The 26,682-nt window shown below is 42.8% G+C and overlaps 1 protein-coding gene across 1 annotated transcript in view; it reads left to right on the top strand.

Annotated features, from left to right (window-relative positions):
- The window catches only part of cmip (c-Maf inducing protein), a 42,890-nt gene extending 16,797 nt beyond the window's left edge, over positions 1-26,093 (top strand). Inside the window, exons 2-21 of the mRNA XM_076732434.1 lie at positions 3,248-3,373; positions 7,774-7,824; positions 8,559-8,720; positions 9,427-9,468; positions 9,893-9,955; positions 10,093-10,173; positions 10,903-11,006; positions 11,253-11,357; positions 12,748-13,200; positions 15,335-15,400; positions 17,082-17,108; positions 17,197-17,245; positions 17,378-17,485; positions 17,581-17,697; positions 18,140-18,280; positions 20,923-20,970; positions 21,108-21,254; positions 21,376-21,481; positions 21,697-21,767; positions 21,888-26,093. Of these exons, the coding sequence (XP_076588549.1) occupies positions 3,248-3,373; positions 7,774-7,824; positions 8,559-8,720; positions 9,427-9,468; positions 9,893-9,955; positions 10,093-10,173; positions 10,903-11,006; positions 11,253-11,357; positions 12,748-13,200; positions 15,335-15,400; positions 17,082-17,108; positions 17,197-17,245; positions 17,378-17,485; positions 17,581-17,697; positions 18,140-18,280; positions 20,923-20,970; positions 21,108-21,254; positions 21,376-21,481; positions 21,697-21,767; positions 21,888-21,941 (2,121 nt within the window). The 3' untranslated portion in view covers positions 21,942-26,093. The remainder of the gene's footprint in view (positions 1-3,247; positions 3,374-7,773; positions 7,825-8,558; positions 8,721-9,426; positions 9,469-9,892; positions 9,956-10,092; positions 10,174-10,902; positions 11,007-11,252; positions 11,358-12,747; positions 13,201-15,334; positions 15,401-17,081; positions 17,109-17,196; positions 17,246-17,377; positions 17,486-17,580; positions 17,698-18,139; positions 18,281-20,922; positions 20,971-21,107; positions 21,255-21,375; positions 21,482-21,696; positions 21,768-21,887) is intronic.
- Positions 26,094-26,682: the final 589 nt, after the last annotated feature.

Raw genomic sequence — 26,682 nt, 5'->3', positions numbered from 1 at the left:
CGGACAAACAGATAGACAGAGACAGGGGCTGACGTTTACTCTTCCAAGGAAATGAGACATCTCGGCCAGAACCAATATTTGCCATGGATGTCGTCTGTAATGAAAATCCTGTATGGGTGCAGCTTCACAACAGGGATTTTGTGTGTGTGTGTGTGTGTGCGAGCGAGTGTGTGTGTGTGTGGGGGGGGGGTGAGACAGAAGAGCCAGCTCGCTCTATCGGCCACGGAGGGTGATGTAAATAAAGGAATAGCGTGTTTGTTCATCAGCGGAGGGGGGTGGGGGGGGGCTGGCTGTTTGCTCTATAGAGAGTAAGATGGATGCAAATACAGAGAACCACCTGTCTGCTCGACTCCTCTGCAGAGGGACGCAGGGCAAGAGCAGGCGTTCACTGCTGCTGCTCCCATGTAACTACTCAGATGTGTTTGTGTTGAGCGGAGCCGTGACTGTGTGTGTTTGTGTGTGTGTGTGTGTGTGCTGGAGGAGGCCAGAGACAGGCTGTTTATCTGTCTGGAAGCAGCAGCAGCAGCAGCAGCAGCAGCAGAAGAAGAAGGGAGGCAGTGGAGGCCTGCTTACTGAGACACTGACTAAAGCTGGACAGGACTCGTTTATTCATGTTATAGTGATTTGTTATTTGGATGTCTGGCTCTGATGTGACAGATGCTATATCTTTATATTTGGATCATGTGAGCAATAGAGTCCTAAACTGGTACCTTTCAAGTCCAAATCATGAAATCATGAATTGATTAATTCTTTTCTTTATTATACAGTATCATTAATATCAATCTGACAAGAATTCAGGATTGGAATAAATGGTAAAATTTTGAATATCAGTAAATATTGACCTCTGTTTGCCCTTTTTTGGCCTCAAACATACACCCCTTTTTGTCAAGAGTCATGACAGAACACACACTCACATATGATGTACACACTGCTGGACTCAGCAGATGCCACTTTCTTCAGTGTCCACTGAGGAAAAACATTCATAAATCTGACTTGAAATCATGTAAGGAACATACTCCTCATAACCTCAGACCTTGTCTCATAATCATCAGATTCAGACTTTTTCCTCTGTATCCACAGTCATCCAGTGATCGCTGTGGACGCAGCAGATAGTGAGGTTCAATATTCAGACACTGAGCTCGGTCAATCCTGTGTCACCTCTGAGGAACATCAACTGGACCAGACGGGAAACTGACGAGCTTAAGTTAGGGACTGTCTGAAAAGTGCTCGCAAAATGTCCAAGAAAGCTTCTCAGACACTCTCAGTATAGATACAGAACAATACTGACATGGCCAGATGTCCAATGTGATGGTTTTTGTTTGCTGTAATAGATCAGAATGATTTCAGCTTAAGTGACTGGGAACAAAGTGCACAGTCCTGTATGCATCATCAGGTATCACTTGTATCACAGAAATAGTTACAGAAGTAACACAACACAACCACAACCTCCCTTCTTTACATTTCTGTTTGTGTACGGATTAAACAAGTTAGACACGTGCTTATTAGTTAGCGTTAGAGGGACAGGTAGGCACATTTTTGAACCTTGACAGAGCCGGACTAGCTGTTTTCCGGTCTGTATGCTAAGCACATGTCCCCAAATTATCTGTACACCATTCCTTTAAAAGCAAACGTGTGTCATACCGGATTTAAGAGTACAAACATGAGCATTAAGGATGTACAGGGCTTTTAAAAACAGTTACACCCAAAAAGCTAAATGAGACAGAGGCCAGTCAGCTCTACTATGTCCTATAGTTTTACTCTGAATCAGCCACTTCAGCGCTCAGGTCAACAGCACTTTATTCACTTTTTTTTCCTTTTTATTTTTACCTGATGCAAATCTGGTGCACCTCAATTCAACTCCCATAAGGTCAAAACACAACCATACTGTACTTACTCTGTTTCAGATGAGCTGTCTCAGAGGTCCACCGATTGGAAATGGACTTATTTGCACTTCTTCTGTTGTCTCTGCTGTTCTCTTTGTCTTCGTTTGTTGCTTGGGTGTCGCCCTCAGATCAGTAAACACTTTAAAACCCACGTTTATCCACCGATGACACTGAATGGAACGCAAGTATGTCAGCCGCTTTCAAAGATTTTCTGAAATACTTTTTGTGTTTTTACAAAGAATTCAACACATTCCAGTGTGACTGCATTACTGTGTCAGTGCTTGATGGGCACATCCAGCTGAAACTCTCTACACTCACTCAACTGTCGAGAGAGTTTACTTTTCTATAAAAAGTCAGAGAGAGAAAACATCAACCGGAGCATGCTCAGCACTCTCCGAGTGACTATCTCAAGTTTTTCTAAATGAAAATGGCCACAGAAAAAAAAAAAAAAATGCCAGAAATGGTTGTCTAAGTAGGGTGCAAAAGCCACGGCAGATGACGTCCACAGGGCCCATTTGTGTGGATATACACTTAGTCTCCCATCAACAATAATTGGTACTAAGTCACGCAGTGACGCTAATGTCTGGGAAATCAACTGGTGATTCATTTACTGCCATTTCTGCATTACTGACAGACACATGTCTTATTATAGACGCACTGTGGCATTAAACATTTCTCTTCAGACTTCTCCTGGGGGTTAGAAGATATACAAGCCTGGTTTCCTTGTGGCTTTCGCTCGGCCTCGTTATTTTTATCTGTTTAGATTCTTTTTTTCTCCCCCGCTCTCTCTCTAAAGACTCTTCTGTTCCTGGGTCCGGAAACTTGTGGTAATTTGTCAGCATTTCTGTAATCATTTTGAGACTAGCAAACAGGTTGTGGCCTGTTACTCAGTTGCATCTGCTTCCAGCTCTCACAATGGTGAGACTGGGATCAGAGCTCTGCATCACACCATACGAGGTTTTCTCTGCGTGCGTTGACTCAAAGCTACATGAACAATGTATTTCTAGATGATGTTTGTTTATTTGTGTGATTAATGACTTTTGCCAAATTGATTTTCCACGTTTGTTTTCTGCATTCAATGACTATTCACTTGGAATTACATCAGATGTCACCACACTCGATAAAGACTTCTATGTGTTCTGTGTACCAGCGTTTTCGCCATTCTGCTGTATTTGGAGGTTTTGTTTGGCCTTGTGTTTACCGAGGGCAGGTTAGCTCAGGATATGTTTCTTTTTGTCTTTCCAGCTGACTGTCAGTAAAAATAAATGCCTTTTACTCCTCTGGCTCTCTCAAAATATACAGTGTGTACTGTAAATGTTAGACAGCAGCAGGCTAATATCCTCTCTCTCTCTCTCTCTCTCCAGCCCACCGGTTACATGGAGACGTCATTGTCCTACAGCTCCATAGAGGACCTGCAGCTCCTCTCATGGGACAATGCTCCGAAGTACTGTGTCCAGCTCAGCTTCCCTGGTGGCACTGTCCTGCTGCAGGTAATGCAGTCATTTTAAGAATAAGCTCCAGTCAGCTGTAATACAAGTTGGGATTAATAACAATAAAACATAGCTGTGAAGTACCTTGACATTCTTGTAGACTTGGTTTTATAGAAAAGTGTTTGGACCGTATAACCAGCAAAGGAATGTATTTTGGTATCTAACCAAGCAAACTGACTTTTAAGGGTACCAAAAGGGGAAGGATATTAAAATATGACGGTGGTATTCATCCTTATTTGGTAGGTATCTACAATTTGAAATTTAGGCTTAAAAACAACTTTGTAGAAAAATAAAAGACTTTATGTACTTGAAGGGACAGGTCGTCCAAAAATCAATAGTAATTTTTTTCCTCTTACCTGATGTGCTGTAGATTGTTTTGTTGTGAGTCGCTGACTTCTGGAGATATTGTCTACCTTCTCTCTGATATAATGGAGCTAGATGGCACTCTTTGCCAAAAAAAATACATTTGAAAAACTCAACAGCAATGTCTCTTTCAGAAATCACGACCCAGTTCCTCAAGATAATCCTCAGACTTTGTTATGAGCAGTTTCATGCAGGAGCTATTTTCTTTTTCACTGAACTACCCTTTCAAATTGTATCACTGCGCAGAAGGAATAGCAAGTGGCAGCATGACAAGCGGCAGCCAATGCTGAAGAGGCAAACCTGCAGTTCCTTGAATGGCCACTTGAAACTGGCTTCAGAAGTCAGTTCCCATAGACCTCCATATTAAACCACCCAACTTTATAGCAGAAATAAACATGTTTACAGTCTGGTGCAAAAAATGTTTTTTGGTCTCTAACTAATTTCCCCGTTCATGACAGCTGTACAGGTGTAGATTGTTATAGAACTCACTTGTTTAAATTATATTCTGGCTTAAAATTATGCATAATTATTGTCATGGCCACTTTGAGTGACCGCTACTCCTGCAAACATGCTTATTTCTGCTGTAAAGTTGGACATTTTAATATGGAGGTCTATGGGGATTGACTTGCTTTTGTAGTGAGCCTCAAGTGGCCATTTGAGGAACTGCAGTTTTAGGCCTTTTTATTCATTTTTCTGCTGTTTGTTCACACATCGATGTCAAAGCTCTCTGGAGCAGTTATGGATTCAGTATCTTGCCCAAAGACATTTGGACACGTTGACTGAAACTGCTGACCTTCTGATTACTGAATGTCCGCTCGACCTCCTGATCCACAGGCGCCCTTTATGCACTTTTAAGGTTATTAATCAATAGAATGTCTTTCATCACACAGTGACGGCAGCAGCAGCACACATGATCCCTGCCTGAAACAGCCAGTGTATTCTGGAAGGGTCACCAGTTCATCAAACTATAAACTTTGGAAAGGTCATTGTATCTAGTGCCATGGATCACAAAAACCTCTAAACCTACTTGTATAAACAGATTGAATATGTGAGGACAAAGTGATCTGATCACTGACTTCTGGCCAGTGGCCTGTGATAATTGATCAGACTGAGATTTTAAAGCCATCAGTGTAGTGGGAACTTGGGTCTTGATTGCTCCCTATGGGTATGTATTTTTAGTTGTATATTTGTGGTGAATTTTGTTGATACTATTTTCCATGATACTATTATGATGAAAAAAAGTGTTGGACTGGGCTGCCCAGTTTAAGGCCTGTCATGTTTTAGACTCAGTACAATACTGGAACCTGTAGTGGACACCTGACACCATGTACCTGCTGAACACTTCATATCCAAGTTAACCAGAGCCAATTGGTGAGCACAGTTGGTATTGTTACCTATTAGCCCAGCTACCTCTAATACACGATTCAAACCAGTATGGGTGTTGGGGGTCAGCACTGTATACCCACGTCATCAGCTGTGTTTGCTTAAGCTTGCTACCAGCTGCTTGGACCACTGCCAAGGCCGATTCAGTTTGTGCTGTCAAGGAAAAGCTCTGCCACAAGCCAAGATCAGTCGGGGTTCCTGCACAAACTGTGGAAAACTGGAAGACCTGGTATAGTTTTCCAGAACATGGAACATTATTACAACGTCATTAAAACTGAGGATGGTAAAGGCTTACAGATCAAGATATTAAGTCAACTTGAAAACTCCCCAACACAGTGGACACTGAAATCCCTGTCTAACAACATACTGGTTTTTTAATGGCAACCAATTCCTCATCCGCACAGGCTATGCAGCTACATGTTGTATGACGAGGAGTGAGTAAAATACTAGAGAAAAATATGATCACTGAGGCAGTATGACTTCTGTTCTGCTTGGCTCAGTGTGATTGTATTTTTCCTGTAGGTGTAGGTTTGATGAATGTAGGCCAGCTCATCGACATGGATTCCCATCTGAATTGCTGCATCACTTGTAATGATTCAAAAACTCCCTCACCATTATTTGGATTTTGTATTTAACCAAGTAATAATGAATGCCACATATTTTTGTAGCAGAATGCTTTTTGAACTAACTCCAGAGTCAGCTGTAGCCTTATTACAAATGTTTTAATGGTGGGTTATTGCCGTCAGGTTACTTTGGACTACTTAGTGACAAAAGCAACTCAGCGTCTTCAAAGAGTACCTCATCAGAGCAGATGTCTCTCTCAAATGGTGGAATAGAGGCTGGTGTCTCTTGTAAGAATAGTGTCCAAAAACTCCTTCGCAGTAGAAGTTAATCTCCTCTCTGTTATCTCGTTGAAAACAGTAGGATACATACAGTCCTGAACGCACTGTTCCTTCTCGCCCGTCTATAACATGAACCATTTCTTCCTCTGAGTAGACCTTGACTGGTCTGACCTTACAGCCATTACTCCTTGGTTTGCTTGCGATCAATTATTTTACTGTTAACAAACACTGGGACAGGTAGTAAAGAGTGCACACACAGGAAGCAGATGGGAAGAATGGCTGCATTATTTCTGGTCCTGGTTCTTTGTTTTGAAGCCAAAGATCATTTTTAAAGTCCCTCTGCAGTTGTCGTCATTTCAGTTTATAATATACGTACTGCGTCTGTGGTGTGGAAGAAGTCAGAGGTCCACTTTTAAACGGCATCAGTTAATTATTATAACAATTTTACCCATCCTGCCTCTGCTCCTTTGTGTAAATCTGATTTTGTTTAAGTAGGTGTGTCTCTCAGTTCAAATATTATTTACATATTAACGATTGAACACCTTATTGGCTAATGATAATGATCAGTTTAGCAAATGCCACCTTCCAATAAAATGCACACTCTTAATTATAACAGTCTCTCAGTGATGGTAGCCTATAAAACATGCCACCAGAAGTGAGAGACCTCAACAACAATGCATGGCTGTCAGTGGTAACCTGATTATATCATACTGCGTATATCCGTTTGAAGTTATCATTTTAGTTGCTGTGTTTAAAGAGTAAGATGACAATTGCGTCACTGTCAGATGTCTATTTCTACTGCTAATCAGTCTGTATAGCTAATGGCTTATATACACACTTGGAAGGGGAGGGGCATTTGTTTGGGTGTAATCTGCAACCTCACCACTAGATACCACTAAAAAATTGGATCTGTTCTGCCCACCTACCCAGTTCACTCTCCTTTTAGTTCTACTTTGGTCTCCACCAACTTGAGAGAAATATCTGTTCTTTAGCTGCTAAATACTCCACTATGTCCACCTGCTGGTTGTTTGGTTCTGGCCATTTACTGTACACTGGGTTCATCATTGGCTTTTACACTGAAAAGAGCAACCTGTGCTGCTGGAAGTGTGTTTGACGACCGCTCTGAGAGAACCAAACTTTGTGGGCTAACAAAACAATGAGCTAAAAGACAATGAAATGCTCCATAGAGCTGAAGAGAACTGGTGGTCACTCTCTATTTATTCATCACTGCAAGCAACCAGTGTCACATCACATGTGGTCAGCTGAGCCACTGTTAATATAAAAATACTGATTAGTGCAGCTTCAATGTGAAGACTGTGAACGTCCAGCCATGCCTGCTGAATTTATTTTTCCTTTGGCAGACAGTGCAAAGACTAACTAGTAGCTGCACATTTTCTGGTATTCATGATGACTAATGTTAAGCTTTCACATTAGATACTTACAGGGCTGTCTAAAAGTGAAATAACAACACTGTGTGAGTAACTGAACATAGTTAGGGGGATGAGGCTGCGTTTGTGAGCCCAAACCTCACTGATGTTGTCTGCAACTGTAAATGTCAAGGCTTCAAGAAGTATGATCTGTCTTCAGAATGGATTAGTTCTTGACACATATACTGTTTTTAGGCCCAAGACTGTGGAAGAAGACTGTACAGGAAGCTGTTAATGAAATGTTGACTGACACTGTTACAAGAATTGAGCATTAAAAGCCAATCATTGTGTGTGGGTTTGCCTTCTATTACCTGAGATCACAGTTAACAAATCGTTTGTGTCTCTCTGCATGGATGTGTGTCTCTGTGTGTGTGTGTTACTACAGGCTGCAAACAGTTACTTAAGGGACCAGTGGTTTCACTCCCTGCAGTGGAAGGTAAGGTTACGGTTTGTCTTTAACTATTGATATGTTTCAGCTGCCCCTTTAAAGCATGATGCCGCACTGTATCTCACTTTGTTGTTCCTTCCTTTTTAAGACTTGGTAACAATTACCACACACATTGAAGTTTATTGACCATGTTGAAACACCAGAATAGATTTTTGCTGTATTACATGTCTTTTCTCAGTCTGACACACCGTTTTATGGCACTTTAGCAACCTTTATGAGGATCAGACCTCTTAACCTGTCAGAGCCACGCTGTGCTCACTGAGCTAAATAAAGTTATACTAGGAAGTTTGCCTGAGGTAGTTTGGATTGGTAGAGCCCACGGCTACTTCCTATGATTTCATTTTTTTCTGGGTTTAATTTCCCTCCACTCTGATTCTGAGGCAATAATCACTGTCACGCAGAAAGCACTGCCCATATAGACAAACGCATCATGATAGGGAGAGTTTGCACAGCTCTGACTCTTCACAAACATTTCCTGTTTGTGTGTTTTCACTGCACCATTCTGAATAAAACATTTCCATGCCAACCCAACAAGCACTGAAGAGATAGTGACATGAAACTGACTCAACTCAAGAACAAAACTCACAACGCTGAAAAGGTATTTCAGTGTTTTCAGAAGTGTTGAAGTGCTGGTTTCACAGAACAATGCAGGCAGCAGCTAAACAAAATAATATACTGCTTGCAGCATAGTCACACGGCGTATTGCACTTTGGTTCCCACAGAAAAAGATCTACAAGTATCGCAAGGTCCTGAACAACCCGAGTCGCTGGGATGTGGTGCTGAAGGAGATCAGAGCGCTGGTGGACATGGCTCTGACCTCGCCGCTGCAGGACGAGTCCATCCACCAGGCTCCACTGCACATCATCTCCACCCTGCTGGCCGAGGTAGCAACACACATACGCAATATTACCTGCATGGGTTATGAAATACATAAATACATACATCATGTGAATAAATGGTGTGTAATATATAAATAACCCAATACACTGCGAAATAATGTAAGAAATTATTTTTAAAAACGCAATATGACAAAATATTATGTTATTTTCATATCAGCAGAGCTTTATTTCATTTCTGTTTCATGAAGTTGTTTAGCAAAAATGTTCCCAGTCCTCAATTTTTTTTTCATTCTTCTTGAAGATTTTCTCACTGGTGGCAACACCGCTGTCAGGAAACGTGACATGGAATAAAAATGTGACGGAAAATAAAAATCATTGTGAAAAAGAAAACAGACTTTTGAAAAAGGGTGATAAGTAAACTATGATTAAACTATTAATATGATATGAAGAATGATTACATGACAACTGAAACTTTCTAAAATAAAAACTGTAGTATTTTCACATTTCTATGCACACGCACACATGTACACATGAGTATGGGGTCTGCTACTGTGCTCATGTGCTCATAATTGTAATCATAAAACTACTACGATATAACTGCCCCCTGGGTGTGTCTGTGTACACACAGACACACAGACATACGCACACACACACACACACACACACACACACACACACACACACACACACACGCACAGCAATCCATTTTTTTCTCCCCTGAACTCTGTTTTTGTCTTCTTCTTCCCCACAGAACTCTAATCTCAGCACTCAGGATCATGAGAACATCATTGTGGTGAGTATGAAGTTCACCGTCACTGTAAACTGATATTGATGTCAGGCTGGAGTTAATAATTAACACCCTTGAGTCCGGCCTATTGTTGTTTTAGTCTTTGAACTGGAGAAAAATATCGATTCTCTCCATATATTTGTTCATGTCACACCTGTGTGTGTGTGTGTATTTGTGTGTTTTCGACTGTTGCCGTCGATGCCCATATGGCAGTGTCTGGGCAGAGCAGGGAGTTCGATGCTGAGACAGGTTGTGCTGTTTGCGTAGCTCACCTGTGGGCTGTTTTTAAAAGGCTCCTGCACCTGACAGCCCTGATCTCTGCTGCTGGCCCCCAGCCAGGGTAAATAAGAGATAGGATGTGGAAATATTCATCTATCTGTGTGTGTGTGTGTGTGTGTGTGTGTGTGTGTGTGTGTGTGTGGATGTCCAGGCCATTGCTCCTCTTCTGGAAAACAACCACCCACCACCTGACCTGTGTGAGTTCTTCTGTAAGGTGAGCTCACGTGCCGTAGTTGTCGCCTGTGTCAGACTGGAACAGCATTGAACATACGTGTTGTTACTGTAGTGAAGACTCGTCGTTTTAAGCATTCAAAAGTGCTTTCTGTTGATGGTCGTTCCCATGTGTTGCAGCACTGCCGGGAACGGCCGCGGTCGATGGTCGTCATTGAAGTGTTCACTCCTGTGGTCCAGAGAATCCTCAAACACAATATGGTGAGAGCTGCTGCGTTCAGGAACGTTCGGTAGTCAGGATGAGGTTTAGGTATCGGTTCCTGTTCAGTGCTGGTTCACACTACCCGATTCCTCTTTTGATGCCTGTTCATTGCATGCAGTTCCATGGTATTGGTCATTTTTGTGAAAATGCCACATTGCTTCCATTCACTAATAGAGGAAGTGTATACAGTGTGGCTAATAAACTGATCTAGATTTAAAAAAAATCCTAAATGAAAGCTGGACGTTGTGACGGGGCCAGATTAAAATCGTGTTTAACTGTGTGAGCTGTAATGTTATGGGGGCTTTTTTCCCATCAGACTTTCAGTTTTTGCTCAATTTATTTTAAACAGCAAAACTAAACTAACCAATAAAACATTAATGTCCTTTATTCTACCCAGCTATTCATCATAAGGCGATTGATAAGAGAATTGAGCGAGAAACAGATCAATAAGCCGAATCAATAAAGAAATCAGAAGTTATAATTTATTTCCAGGAGTGCCCTGGTGGACAAAATAGTTGGATGAAGGCATGATTTATGATGGAGTGTTCCCACAGTCTGTTTTGGAAACAGTGGTAATTACATACACAGTCCCTCCATCCGCTGACTAAAGCGAGCAGACTGGAAAACCTTTACATTTCAGGATGTGATCCTCTAGTTCTGCCTTTCCTGCGTTGCTCTTTGGTTCGATTGATGTATTTATAACTTGATTTGGTGCGTCCCTTTTGCAGGATTTTGGAAAGTGCCCTCGACTGCGTCTCTTCACTCAGGAGTACATCCTGGCTCTCAACGAGCTGAACGCTGGCATGGAGGTCGTCAAGAAGTTCGTCCACAGGTGAGACCCCCTCAGGCACAAGACCGTGTGAGAACAGCTCTTAGAAAGGTGCTACTGCCCCGTCTGATTAGATTTAGATATGTAATGAAGGACCAGCGGTGGAAGCCAACTTCACATCCAATCGCTATCATTCTCAGGTCTGAAGAACATGCAGACTTCTTGTTACTTCCTGTGCACGGACAGATGCTGAACCTTCAGCAGACAGTTGGGACTGTGGTGTCTAACCTGCTCCTCTGTGTGTTGCAGCATGCACGGGCCAACAGGGCAGTGCCCCCACCCCCGGGTCCTGCCAAACCTGGTGGCAGTGTGTCTTGCCGCCATTTATTCCTGTTATGAGGAGTTCATCAACAGGTCAGTCATCCCTGCACACTCACACACACACACACACACACACACACACACACACACACACACACACACACTCTGTAGCTTCTCGTCAGTTTTCACCTCTCCCTCTGCTCCTCCACTTACCTTTCCACTCGTGTCTGGACATCTTGTTTATCTGATCGCTGCGGTTTGAGCCGCTCAGACCTGTCGGGCCTGAGGGTCAGCAGCATGGAAGGCTAGACAAGCTACAGCCACCCTCAGGCCTTCACACTGCCACTCTGCTTGTATACAAAATGGCTACCTGAGTGCTCTCTCTATCGCTTCATGACAATGTATGCACACTCCTGACAAGTGAAACATGGCTAAAAGCTGTTTGAATGTCTCAAAAACATTGGATGTTTGCTGGTCTGCACGTACAATGTGGTCTTAGAAAACATGTCGTATCATTTCCTGTTATTTCCTGGCGTGAGAAAGAAGCTTAGCCACTGTTTTTTACGCTTGACTATTCCACACAGTACCTGTTTATTCAGCCGGTAGAAGGCTCATTCTTTTGTTTACCTCTGTCCATTTTGTCATTGATTAGACAAACGCATGATTGGTAATTTCCCACATCTTGCCCGGCTAATACGAGGGAAACAGTACAAACGGTAATTTGCAGATGTAACCAGGAAAGCAGATCAGATACCGTGCTGTTGTCCAGCCACATTATCCCATTTATAGCTTAAACTAATTTCGAATGTCCCAACATGTTTTTCTTACAGAAACAATACCTCTACAATGAAAAAGATAAAGATATATCAGCAAATATTTAAGATACGGACGATAAATACGACCTTCAAATACAGAAATTCATGGGGATGAAAAGCAGCTGCAAGCCACCATTATTAACTCTTTGCACAACGTCTTGGATTTGATTTTTGTGAATAGATTTCCACGTCATGGTACAGAATGAGAACAATTTCAGAAAAACAAATCAGTTTTTTGCCATTGCTGAGAGGAAACCACAGCATGTTTGCTTTCTAACCAGCCTCATCCTCCAGGAATTTACACCTAAATGATCTTGTTTCTTTCTCATGTGTTCCACAGGGGCGTTTTGTTGACTAAAGATGTATGGCATGGGCTATCTTAGCTAATTAGTATCATCTCCTCAGCTTCTTTCGCCCCAGAGAGGAACATTCTTAGCAAATTTTTCCAAAACTCAAGCACACATAGGAACCGTCACTATGGTACCCATCTCTCCTGCTTCGTACTATATCTCACCACTTTTTTTTTCCCTTCTGCCTTCTGTTAATACGCTTCGTTGTTTTTTCGGCTTCTTGCTTTTGCTTTCGTTGACATTGCTGCTGTGCTTTGTCACTTAATGCACAGTGTAGGTTTCATATGTGGTCCAGTCACCTTTTTGCTCTCCCTGTAGTCGGGACAACTCCCCCAGCCTAAAGGAGATCAGAAACGGCTGCCAGCAGCAGAATGACCGCAAGCCCCCGATGCCGCTCCGCCTACTGCGCCCCGAGCCTCCTACGCCGCCTCCTGCCACTCTCCTCCCTCTCTCCGCCAACACCAGTCCTCCTCAGCCACCTCCTCCGGTCCCCTCAAACTCCAACCCGTCCATTCCCATCTCCTCCCCAACTCCCTCCCTGCCCCTCTCCCCTCCTCCCTCCGTCGTCAACTCCAGCGAGATTCTTGTGGAGCTGGAACGAAACAACAACTCGGCCAACGCCAGGCGGAAGGGCGGGCCATCGGGAGGCGACAGCGAACCCAACCTCATCGACTGTCTGCTGGTCAGCCCGGCCGTCAACACTCTGTCCATCCAGCTGCCGGCGCAGGCCGACAGAGTGCTGGGCTGCTTCGCCCTCATCCTCAAGATGCTGTGAGTTTACACAGAAATCTGTCACTGCTAATACGTATTAATGCAACAGTCCAAAGTTTTGAGTACACTTGTTGTCTCTGAGTCAGACAGGAAGATCAATATTAGTTTTAACTCTCTCTCTCTATATAGACATGAATCAGCAGTTTTCCTCTGCATCCAGTCTTTTTGCTAAGCTAGGCAAACCCTGTCCTGGACTTACCTCTGTACTGGACCCTCAAACACAACATTAATATTTATCCTCTCTCATATGACTCTGATGTTACACAAAGCTATTTCCCAAAATGTCAGGTACCTTTAACCGAGCTCTGTTGCTGGTGAGAACTGCTACCACACTGATTCTTTGACACTATGCTACCATGCCCTTGAATTGCAATGAACTTGCTGATATCAATTTGCTGGAAACATTTTTTTCATAGAGGCAAATTTGTACTCTCATTCCCAAAATGTGTTACTACACACCACACGCTCATAGACTACAGTGGCCAAACACAAACACAGAAGCGTGTAAAGCAGGACAAAGCATTATGATTTTGTTATGACTAAACAACTATAATCTACAGCAAATGCAAAATAACAACAGTAGCACTGAGTGTTGAAACCATCAGCTACAACACAGTAATATAACAGTATCCTATTACTGGGCAGCCAACACTATAACACTGGTGTCAAATTTAGTCAAGTTACCAGTTTTACTAGTCTATAATATAGTGTTATGTTATAGTTGATGCTAGCTTGAATTTTCTTCTGCAGTTGATGATGATGGTTATGTTCACACAAAGACATTCCACACCTGCGTTAACAATGTGATGCATTTTCTATCCAAAGCCATCAGTCTGCCACCTCTATTAGGCCTGTCTCTAAGTCACACATAACTAAACTGATCACCAAAGCATTCATCATAGATGAGCTGCCAAATTTTTGGCACTAAAGACACACACACACACACATACATACATACATACATACATAGTTACGTTAACTTTGACACCAGTGTTTCTTTCTCAGTGTTTCTGTGCAAAACTATTGACCAGCTTTTTAAAATCCACGGCTCTGACCTGATCACTACATGCAAATGGTTAAATCTGCCCTCAGCGCTAATACATCACATACATTCTGAAGAAACTTAACTAAACAACTGAAGTCAGTCATTCTGGTTTGTTGTCTGCCCCCAGCATGTGCATGCATCTCACAGTGCAGCTGCCCGTCTACATGATTGCACAGTTAGCCTGCATACCCCCTGTGCATGGTGTCAGCTCACCTGTCTGAGCAGAGTTTGACACACTGGAGGTTTTTAAGCTCCGTGTCTTGGATATATCTTTTGTGTACTTTTGCTCAGGGACATACTGACTGCATATTGAGTTTTGTGTCTGTCTCATAATTTCAACTGTCAATATGGCCAGTGACAGCATTTGAAGGTGCATGCAATGATGCAGAAAACAGACCTAACCTGATCCAGGTCAGCCAGTCCTCTGCACTAAGATGAATAATGGGACAAATTAACAGAAATATGTAAGGCACAAACAGTCTCACCCAACGGAGACATCAGACGGCTTCATATAACAAAAAATATCTGTTTCTTGAAGCTTTTAAACAAAATCTGCGTCTTGATGAAGTGACTTTAAACTTAAATAAACCCTGAGCCAATTTCACATTGTAAAAACTGCCTGTCAACAGTCCGGGAAGTGGCCTAGTTTGTAACGTTATGTGAGCGTGCGTATGCCTGAAGAAGTGAACAGTGTAAATAGGTTAAAAAACTCTGAATGAATGAATGAATGAACTTCACTGCTAATGACACAGTGTGAAAATGGAGCAGCAGTTACGTGTGTGTGTGTTTGTGTGTTTGTGTCCCTCAGTCCGACTGTAGGTGCGGTAACCGAACAGGATGGCCTAAAAAGTGATAGTATCTGAGCGTTTGTAACAAAGCCAGTGTTACTTAACTCACAGTAATGTGATGCTGCTCTAGTTTCTGTGAAGTCAAGACGTAGCTCTGCGTCATCTCAGCGCTGATCCTGTTTCAACTACTCCTTTGTCTTCAGCCTCACTTATCCAGGCTACACCCTCCTCTTTACATTGTCAGACTAACTCTCTCGCTGTCTGTCTTTTTCACTTTTCCTTTTGCGGCGGTCTCTGTCAGGTCGGACTACGATGACTGGAGACCTGCTCTGGCCAGCCTGCTGCAGCCCATCCCTTTCCCTAAAGAGTGAGTATTCACACACACATTCCTCAGCTCACACTTATACTGGAGGTTGGGGTTGCATTTTATTCATTTAGCGGCGATAGAAAATAAAATTAGTGTTTTCCTAAAGACTCAAAATTGAGCATCAGTAAAAGATTAATGATTCCTTACTGTATTTTAATTGCAGCATTTTATTGCTGGTAACACATAACTACTAACATTAAAGCAGTAAGAGAGAGAGTAGTGAGGGAATGGGCACCAGAAACTGAGCCAGGTGAGACAATCGCTGTAGTTACTCATGTATAATACAAGAAAAAAAACACAAAGGAAAGAAAAAGAAAGCTAATCAGAGGGAGATGTTGTCATAGTAGTTGTTGTTGTAGCAGTAGCTGTAGTAGCATACTGTATTTCAGTGGACAGCGTTGGTGCCTCATGACAGTCTCAATGCTTTTTTCAGAGAAATGTGAACTAGTGCACCTTTGGTTCCACTCTAAAAACAGCCAGTGCAGCCGTAACCATAATCATATACTGTAAGCATCAGCATGGGCATAGTGCTCCACGCCACCCCTGGCCTCGCCTTCCCTCCTGTCTCCCTCCTTCTTCCAGTTTCTCACATCACTGTCTCTGGGGATGTGTACAGTACATGTTTCTAGGAGGGTTCTGTTGGGGCCTGGCTGTTGACGTGGGTGAGATACCTCACCACGCCTCCGGGGGGTCATAAACTGAAGGGGCGGCTCTTCTCTCTCCAGAGAGCCCGCTTTAATTGGCTTTTAGCAGCCCGGAGCCTTATTTGTAGTTGGCTGGCTGATCCAGAGCCTCATTATCATTGACGGACCGATGACTTGTTGTTTCTCCAACACTGGGACGCACCTGTAGCTCACCTGCGCCACTGTTGCCTAGTTGATGGCTTCAGGCGTCATTTGGAAAGGCAACAATACTCCCCAGCACCCTGTAGCTGAGGATGCAATGAGTCACATCAGTGCACACATACATTCAGAGAGACACGCACATACACACTGACACTGATGTGCTCAGATGAGTCCCAACCAACTGCCTCACAAGTTTCCAGAGACACCAAAAATGGTAGGTTGAGCCACATGTTGACGTGTAGAATATGATGAAATGCACATTTGCGTCATAAGTACTTAACACTGTTTAAGCTTCATAAACATGAGTAAAACTGATGGAATTCAACAGGAGTGTGGATCATTTTGTAACTTGTGATCAGTTTAGAATGCAACCATCCATTTGACTGCCCTGATCTATATCCAGTATCACCACAGCTCACCTCTCACAACTGCTACTCAAACACAATTGCAAGGAATCCCCACTGGGATCATTAAAATGTAATCTAAAGTAACAAACAATTCGGAGAAGTCCACATGCTCATATCATGTGCACACGTGCTGAAAATGAGCTCAGCACTCCCTCTGAAACGTATCTGAGCTTGTTGACTGTGTCCGCCAATAGAAAGTAACATCGTGCTACTGTGTCATCAGCTTAAAATCACTCCAAGAAAACATGTCAAACTGACCTGCAAAGATCCTTGTTTGCACTGTAAACAACATATCTGAGCCATACTATCAGAAAAGCATGCGTTAAATTAACATTTCCCAACAGAGACGTGTTTGTTTTGTCACATTTCTCAGCTCGAAGTATTTTGGGCTGTATATCTCACGCCTCTCCTTGTCTTCCCTCTCTCCAGGGCCCTCGCACATGCCAAATTCACAAAGTAAGTAACTGAGACATCATGAACTGAGTTAGATTACAGTTTGAAAACAATCTTACATTTGTGTCTCAATCATTCTGTGTCTAAATAGGGAACTGAAGTATGTTATTCAGAGGTTTGCGGAGGACCCGAGGCAGGAGGTCAGTGTGGGTTTGTGCATGTTTGCCACTATTTCAACCTTCAACAGTAAAGTGGGGAGATTTTTCTTTGACATTGACTAACAGAAAAATCATTTGTGTGTATGTGTGTTTTTCTGTGTGTGTGTTATCCAGGTCCATTCATGCCTACTCAGTGTGCGTTCAGGTAAAGATGGCTGGTTTCAGCTCTACAGTCCAGGAGGCGTGGCCTGTGATGACGATGGAGAGCTCTTTGCTAGTATGGTGAGTGTACGAACACACACACATGGTCAGAACTAAATGCAGGTTGTGGTTGCTAACAGCTGACCCTCCTCTCCCCTCCTCTTCCTCTCCTCCAGGTTCACATCTTGATGGGCTCCTGCTATAAGACCAAGAAGTTCCTGCTCTCTCTGGCTGAAAACAAGCTGGGTCCCTGCATGCTGCTGGCCCTACGTGGAAACCAGACCATGGTAGAGGTATGTTCATGTTTGTGTTTCTGTTAATGCTTCGAGCAATAACTCTATCATCTAACAGCTATAATTCTGTCTGTCAGTAGATACTTGTATTTATTCTTAATGGATCCACATGGCCTCTTGGTGCATTAACATGTGGTAGTTTAGTTTATTTACCATTTTGTGCCATTGCTCTGCTGTTTGTTCTTCTGAGTTACTAGAGGCTACTTCGAAGAATCCAAAATATAAAATATGTCTTCCTTTGCTTACACTTTTTTTTGACTTACTACACAATTCCCTATGTGCCTTTTATGGTTTTGATGTCTTCAGTATATATCTACTAGGTAAATAATAGTAAGAAAAACCTTTGACAGAGAAGGTGTGTCCAAACTTTTGACTGGTACTGTATACCTAAAATCAGTGGAGTGTCCCTTTACAGCATGTATGTGTCTACATGTGTGTCCAGATCCTGTGTCTGATGCTGGAGTACAACATCATTGAGAACAAAGACACCCAGCTTCAGATCATCTCCACCCTGGAGAGCACTCAGGTGGGCCTTCGTATGTACGAGCAGCTCTGTGACCGACAGAGAGAGCTCAAAGAACTGGTGAGTTATGGCTCCAACACACACGCACACACGCACACACACACACGCACTCAGTACTTTATTAGGTACAGTGAGGCCTGAAGTAAACATGGTGCTGTTCTCTTTGGCCCCTGCAGTTCTTGTAGATCTTGAACTAAGAACATCTTGTCCAACTCATCCCACATTTCTGTTGGGTTCAGCCTGCTGGAATGAAAATCAAGTCACCAGCTTCTCATTACGTATAAATTCCTGAAGTATGTGGCCTACTCGTCAATTCACAGCTCTGACGCTCTGCTGACAGTAAATGAGCAGTTGAACGGACCAGAAGTTGTTCTCATCACTGGCTAAGATGAGAACAAGGGGAAGACACAGGGTTCCTTTAGGAGAACGCTGTGGTATAAACAGCTCCATCATTTCTTTTATGGGAACATGAACAGAAAAGCCTGTTTTCATGGTGCAGGGTAGAGTTTGTTCAGATGGCCACAGGCCTGGTGATAGAGCTGGTCCACCATTGATTGTTTATAGGTCCATACCTGAGAGGAAGGCACTGAATGCTGACTTGCCCCCATCTAATATGTATGTGCTGAAAATGTAAGTCTCTTTCAACAAACGCTATGCTAAATGAATGTAATTGAAAGTTCTCTTATACCCATTTTCCACCAAATTAGCTCTTGTTTTTGAACTGCTTCTGTGCAGGATTCATTGAAGCTTGGTGCTATCTAGAAAAACAGCCTGCGTTTCCACCAGTTTAAAGTGGAACCATTGAAATCAAGGATGCGTCATCAACAGAGGGCATTGCACAGGAGAAGTGAAAAGTAGTAGCAAGATGGCAGATCACTTTGATTACCTGCAAGATTTTGTTTTTTTTAATCCAAAAAACAATGATGGGCCAATTATTTATGATAAGAAGGTGATAAGACGAGTGGCCTCCTCTTTACAACCTGTAGAATATGAAGTGATGACTGATGTCATCACTGTTCACACTTCAGGTCAAAATGAACTTTTTCAAAATTGCTTTTTTTGTTTTCAGTGGAGAACCAACTTTGTGGGCTCCAAACCAATTTATTTTTGGTTGCAAAGCTCCAAACGGTTCAAAATTCAGTAAAATCAAATGGAAAAGAGGTTTTAGAGGCATGTAAGGAAGAATCCCCTCTACAAGTTTGGATGTTAAGTACTGGAGTTATTCCAGTACCCAGGAATTCCTGTGAAACAGCAGCTCATTGAAGCTGTAAGCAGCACTGAACCTAAACTATTAGCCTAAACTATTTGTAATATCCAACCTGCAGTAAATGCATATGAATATAGGTCTTGGACGCTTTAGACAACCGTTCAACCATGGTTTAAATCTGCTAATAGCTATATTTACTGTGATCAGTTCTTTTCCTTTCAGCTGCTGTGTGTTGCTCGCGGTCCCCACAGCAAATCATCTGTTTCCATCTCGCTGGCAAAACGGGCCCCGCCCAACCCAGCATGAAAATCAGATTTCATGATCCACATATTTGATTTGGCTTAGGCTTTTACACCGAATGCCTGATGCAACCCTCCCCAAACTGAGGGACCTGCAGTCAGGTCAAGTGACTGGGGAGCAATTTACTGTCATCAATATTTTCTCTCTTTTTCTATGTTGTCCAGAGATGAATATCATTTTCAAGAGTTGTTTCCAACTTTGTTCAGCATGACAGCCAGGACATTTGAAATGATATGCCACAGAACTTGCTTACGAAACTTTTGGTGTTTTTGCCGTCCCATGTTGTTATGAACTCAACCTCTTTTGTTATGTTCTTCCTCATTTTTGGCAGAGGCCATTGTAGGTGAGATTTGCTCTCACCTCACCTGTAATCCTTTTGGGGAATCCATTACATGCCATAAAGTTCTTGATAAGGCAGTTTTGATTTAAAAGAGTTGAAGTTTTATGTTTTGTTTTTTTTTTGGCTCAGTACACAAGCTTTGGTAATCTCAAGTTTGCTCAACACTTCAGTTTCTTTGTTGCCAGTGTGTGAAAATCGCTGGAGCTTGTCTGGGCCTGAATTGCTGGAACAGTAAAGATCAGACCAGTAACAGTAACTGGGCCTCTCAGCTCAGTCTGTATGCTTCACACACTGAGTCACAGCCACTTGACTCTGTCTGCAGAACTGAGCTGTTCATTTATATGTGGAGGTACTCCAGGGCAGCAGCCACTGAACGGACTCTGTACACACTTCAGCATAAACAAAGACTACTCATAGACGTGCGCTGTAGCACATACAGCAAAGAGATGTAAATGTTACGCAGCTATGTATTGTATTTATTCTAGCAGTACGCTCAATACAGGATGTATTTTCTCTGTTTATTATATCCTCTGACAACATCTCTGCCCACAAATGCCACATTCATGTCATGTAAGAAACCATGGGAACAACTTGTTTGGAAGTTTTCTGTAGTCCTTGTTCCTGAATTGATTTTTCTCTCTAAATACACTGATAGTACTTCTAAAATCAAGTTTAAAATATGGTTTCGTTATCTTTGAAAAATCAGGTCAAAAGTATTTAGTTAGTCCCATTTCCTCAATATGACGTGAACGCAGCATGTCGTAGACCTGCTCACACGCACCATCTACTGTCTGACAAGGTTCCTGCAAGGCACTGAGCTCAGACGCCATCTTTTTTTTCTGTCTGTCTTTCCAGCAAAGGAAAGGAGGCCCCACCCGGCTCACTCTGCCCTCAAAGTCCACGGTGAGTTTACACCGATGCCTTCACTGCTGAACAGTTTTCACATTTTCTGTCCTAGCCAGCATCAAATATAAGAGTGCATTCAAAATATTTGCTTTTACTATTGAAATATACAATGTTTTTTCCTCAACCTTCCTCAGGATGCGGACCTGGCCCGCCTGTTGAGCTCCGGTTCGTTTGGGAACTTGGAGAACCTAAGCCTGGCCTTCACCAACGTCACCAGTGCCTGTGCTGAGCAGCTCATCAAGCTGCCTTCACTCAAACAGCTCAACCTCTGGTCCACACAGGTAAACGCACACAGGAACATGAACACAACCGCAAACACACACGCACGCAAGTAATCGAGTGGTCGCTCATGAGCCGTTGTCTAATGTGTGTCTCGTCTTTCTCTGTTCTTTCTTCCTTTAGTTTGGGGATGCAGGGTTGAGGTTGCTATCTGAGCATCTGGCCTGTCTTCAGGTTCTGAACCTGTGTGAGACCCCCGTCACTGATGCTGGTCTGCTGGCTCTCAGCTGTAAGAAAACACACACGCAATGAATCATATGACTGCATTCTATAGAAAACTGTGACAATGAGCAATCTGAAGTGTCTACAAGTGTTTTATTATATATAAAAAAAGCTAGAATACAAGGACAAGCCCAGAGTTAGCATGTGAACTGTGTTGATGGCGTAAAAGTCTTGCAAGTGATAAAGTAATTGCGGCTAATCACGACTGTTTGCCTTTTTCAGCCATGAAAAGTCTGTGCAGCCTGAATATGAACAGCACCAAGCTCACAGCTGACACCTATGAGGACCTCAAGGTAGTAATGCCAGACAGCTCCTATCAAATGCAGTACTTCTGTATTTGTAGTATATTCTTGTCAGTAAGTGTGTTCCATGGTTTTGACACAGCTTCCATTTCTCTGTTTCTTCCTCTGCAGGCCAAACTGCCCAACCTGAAAGACGTTGATGTTCGGTACACAGAGGCCTGGTGATCCACCACGCTCACACACCCCTCATGCATAACCGGACACACACATAAACACATGCACACACTGCACACAGGCTCAGATCCATAACATGAAAATTGAGCGGTGATGCCGTCTTCATCGCCGCCATCGTTAGACCAGGAACTCTGACATCATCACAGCGGGAGGATCACCTGATGGACCCAGAGCGCCTCTGACACATTTACATCAGAGGAGGAGCCTTCATCAGCTTCAGACGTCTTCACCAACCCCTGTAGTGACGCCATCTCCAGGAAGGAACTGTCCGTGTCAGCATCGCTTTTTTTTTCTAAATGAGAAAGCTTCATGGATCTCGCCGCTCCCCTTACTTCTGTCACTGATGTTTCAAGGACCTTGTTTTTACCGACATGATCAGAGGACATGCAAGGACCAGCTATATTGTGACATAAGGGACCCTTTTCTCTCTCTGTCTTTACCCTTTGCCCTGTCTTTCATATACAGTGTCCCAGTTTTCATATTCAGTCTGAATCCAGCTCTCCAGCCGTAGCCCTCCCACCTCCGTGTGTCCGTGTCATGAGGAAAACCTGAATCGGCCCTCCAATCAGAGCCCTCCTCTCTTTTTCTCTCTCCCGCCCTCGCGCGACGAAGGCTGGACACAGCAGCTCACATTCCGCTCCGTCTTTGATCCGACACACAATGTAGCTCTCCAGACAGACGCGTTGAACTGTTCATCACCTCAGTCCTCGCTCTCGCCGTCGTTGGCTTTAGTTTTCAGGTTCCAATTTGGGTCTTTTCAAGTATTTCATTGGGAAAATGAGGTGCTACCTCACAGAAAAGAAGAGTTGCAAGAGTGTGCCTATTCCTCATTCTCGACACGTTCACACACAAAAAAGAAAACGGTTTTTATCAACTTGAATGAACATATTTTTCCAGACATCTGTGCTTTCATATATATTGTGCGTTTCTATATAAAACATATATATGAAGATAACCCCCAGGGATGACATTTCAAAACCATTTTGTGAGCTCCGCAGGAAAGTTAAACGGCGATGGCAACATTTGTTCTTCTCATTTGTTTTCAGTGTATATACTGATGATCTCCCATTACTATTTAATAGGGCAGTTGTGTAGCAGTAGCTGGGTGGTCTGGGACTGCCTGATATTTATAAGTTGTGTCTTTCAAGCCTCCTTTACTCTGTCTCTCCTGGATTTTGTCCCGACAAATGAAGTACACAGGCCCTGTTGTCCTTTTTTTGCAACATGTAACACAAGAAGCCAACCGAGAGGGCGCCCACTCAGTGACCCCTCTGCACCATGCCATGGCGGTAACACAGACCTGTAAAGCGGACTGCAATAATTCTAAAGTGGACCTGTACACAAGACTCATCACCAGCTGAGAGTTGTATATTTTCATATCCTCTGCTATTTCCGGGCTCTGTTTGAGACGGGTTTGAGAAGAAGAGCGGACACTTGCCAAACATCCTCGTCAGATCTCCTTTTTTGCTTTGTGCACTTGTTTCATCAGGCCAACACGAGCGCGGTTTCAGTTCTGATCGGTGTTTCGAGTGGAACCTGTCACGACACTGGAGAGACAGTGATACTGCTCGGGGTCGCGTTCCTGACCCCCGCCCCTCTGACCCGCCGAGGTCAGAGCGAGGAGTCGCAGTGCCTCTCGTGGAGCCGTGGATGAGTGGTTATCTTTTTATCTGTCACGCCACCTGTTTTGAATTGTTCTGCTGTATTTATATTCCGCCATAATACATGGGTGACATTTTTAGGCTTTATGGATGAATAACTCTCATCACAGGATGGGACAAAGTTATTGTACATATTCTGTCACAATGGGCTATAAGGGACAAAAGATTGGAAAAAGGCACCTTTCGGCCATATTTGCCCTTCTACATTCCCTCAAAATGTTGCCTTTTTATTGTGGCAGCATTTCATATGATGTGGTAACTGCCCTGACATACTGCAAGTCTGTCAGAATCTCTTTTTTCCTCTCTGTCTACATGTGGTTTGGCTTGATTTGGCTTGTGTCAGTGGCCGTAGAAAACACAAGTCAGATATCCACCCTTTTCCCAGTCAGCCTCGCTCTGACTGCATCCATCCATTTTATTTATTCGTGTCGACCTCCAGAATGCTCCGGGTGTTCGTTGAATCAAGGCAGAAGCTGCAGCAGAGGAAAGGATGCCGTCCACTATTAGATATTTTGTTTCCTATTTATTGGGTGCCATGACAGTTTTCTCTTTGCCCTGTAGACTCGGTTTGTGTACGGCCATCTTTGGGTCTGCCTTTAGGACCTTGTGCTCTCTTTCATATCCTGTATGATGTATATACGAGTGTATATAGTCGTCTCCCCTCTTCCTCTCTTAGAACCATTTTGAAATCTTTTTTTCTTCTTCATTCTTTTCTCTCTTTCTCTTGGCCCTCCTTCATCGGCGGGCTGCTGTTGCCTTCATCTACGTGTGTGTGGTTGTTGTTTTTTATTTTTTTCACACAAAGTGCACTGTAATCTGACAAATTATGTTTTCATAATATCTTTCCAGTGTCTTTGATTTGATCACTTTAATCAAACATTTGTTTCCTGTGTTCTTGTTGTGTAGTTTTTTTTGTTTTTTTTTTGCATGTACATGTTGCTGCATCATGTGGTATTTTTATTTTGTAATTTTGTTTTATAAAAGGTTTGAAACATGATAAAGGGTCTGATCACTATCTCACTGAGGTTAAGGACTGAAATGGAGAGATCCCATCAAACTGTTTTCTGATTGGTTGTTGCCAGGATCTACCCATGAGCCCTGACAGATCCGATTGGTCGAGGCAGAAGGGGTTTTCATATTGATTTTCTAAAAAGCTGAGAGCATTACTCGTACTTTTGGACTGAAGCTGCCCCCACATGTAATCATTAAGTTTGAGCATTTTATCACCTCATGCTAATGGTTCTTGTTTCCCCAAGAATGTTATTCTAATCCTGCCAGATAATCATATCAGAGGTGGACCACACTGACCGGCCATTATCATGTTTAAATAAAGTTGTCGGTCCCACACATCAGCAAAGTGATCATTTAGCGTGACTTCACTGTACTTTTGTTTTATCTTGAATGTTTTGTCTGGATGTTTTAAAGGAATCGTTTGACATTTTGGGAAATAGGTTTTGGGATGAGAGCGGGATGAAAAGATTGACATTAATGTGATGTCAGTCCGGTTACCCTGAAGCTACAGCCAGCATCTGGTTAGCTTATCTTAGCATAAAGTTTGGAAACAGGGCAAACAGCTAGCCCGACTCTGTCCATTTTATATCTCGTTTGTTGAAGAAAAAAGTGGAAAAAGTCTCCGCAGGTTGCCTTCACACAGTGATGACAAGGCTGCAGGAAGTCACTGCGTCCAGCCAAGAAACAGTCCGGCATGTGTATTTTCTGCTTTTTGGACAAAGCCAGGCTAGCCATTTCCCCGTTTCCACTCTCCATGCTAAGCTAAGCTAATCAGCCTTCACATGTCAACAAATTAGAATATTTAACAAAATGTTGACCTTTAAAGAAGTGGGCCGTCTCGGGGGAAATCCTGTCACTGAACTCATCCCACAGTTTTTAGGCCATTCTGAGCTGCCACTCGCCCGGTCCGGGTGCCGGCGTGCTGAGGTTCTAATGTAAGGTTTTTTGTATTACTGTAGAACATGTAATGGTTGAATAGAAACGCCTCTTCTGTTCTGTCATGTCTCCGTATCCTGTGGAGCTTACTGTGCTTTGCTTTCCGTTCCCATCCTGATTCCTCTGTCATTATCTCCCTTATGTTTTTTATTCTACACCGACTGTAAAGAGTTTCTACCATGTCCAAGTTGTGTACAGCTGTGCTCGAGTCTTAACAGTTGTTATGGAAGGAACAGGGTCAGATGTGGCTCAGCCTGACAAATCTGACAGACTGAAAAAAAAAACCAACTCTCTTTCCCATAATTCCTTGCAGTAAAATCTTTTTTGGCAGCTGGAAAAGGGGCGCCCATCATGTTTCTCTCTATTTTTCAGTCTTTCTCCGCATTGATCTGCTTCTCCTGCTGAGTTATTATTATTGCTGCTGCTGCTGCTCTGTGGCTGTTGTAATAAAAATACAAAAGATCTTCAACAGGAAAAATAACAACTATGATGTGAAATAATTTCAATCAAAAATAAATTGTCTGTGAATATGTTTCAGCTGTGTGTGCCATGTGTGCTTTTTTGATCCTTTTACAAGACAAAGGTCATTGTGAAACTAAGTAATTATCCGGTACTCTTTCATTAAATCAGACATGTAACTCCTCTCCTTCACTGATGCCTGTAATTAATACAGTACTACTACAGTCATTTAACATCTGGCCACTTCAACAGTTTTGTTTGTAATACATTTCAAAAGGTACGTGAAAAATCTAAAATGCATGATTCAATGAATGAGTGTTTAGGCCCATTTTATATAAACAGTTGTATTGTTTGATAATTTGCAATCCATCCATATTTGAAATTATTCATGTGTTTTGTGTGCAAAATCTTGTTTTCTAAAGTGACGAGTAACTATCAAATAATGTGGAGTGAAACAATTCCTGCAGCACCCTACTTTAAACAGTGCTGGGTCATCAGAGAGCCTGCTCCAGTTGTGGGGCATTGACGGTTGCATCACACAGTATTGAGTGCAGCTGAAAAATAGTTTGAAATGCATTAAAATATTGGGATACTGAGTCTTTCCTCTATTGACAACTTTTTCAACAGCCTGCTAAACTATTACTGAAACTCAACAGCATGAATAA

The sequence above is a fragment of the Chaetodon auriga genome, chromosome 6 (genome assembly GCF_051107435.1).
Source record: "Chaetodon auriga isolate fChaAug3 chromosome 6, fChaAug3.hap1, whole genome shotgun sequence".
In the NCBI taxonomy this organism is placed as follows: domain Eukaryota; kingdom Metazoa; phylum Chordata; class Actinopteri; order Chaetodontiformes; family Chaetodontidae; genus Chaetodon; species Chaetodon auriga.
This window is presented reverse-complemented; position numbering and strand designations above follow the sequence as displayed.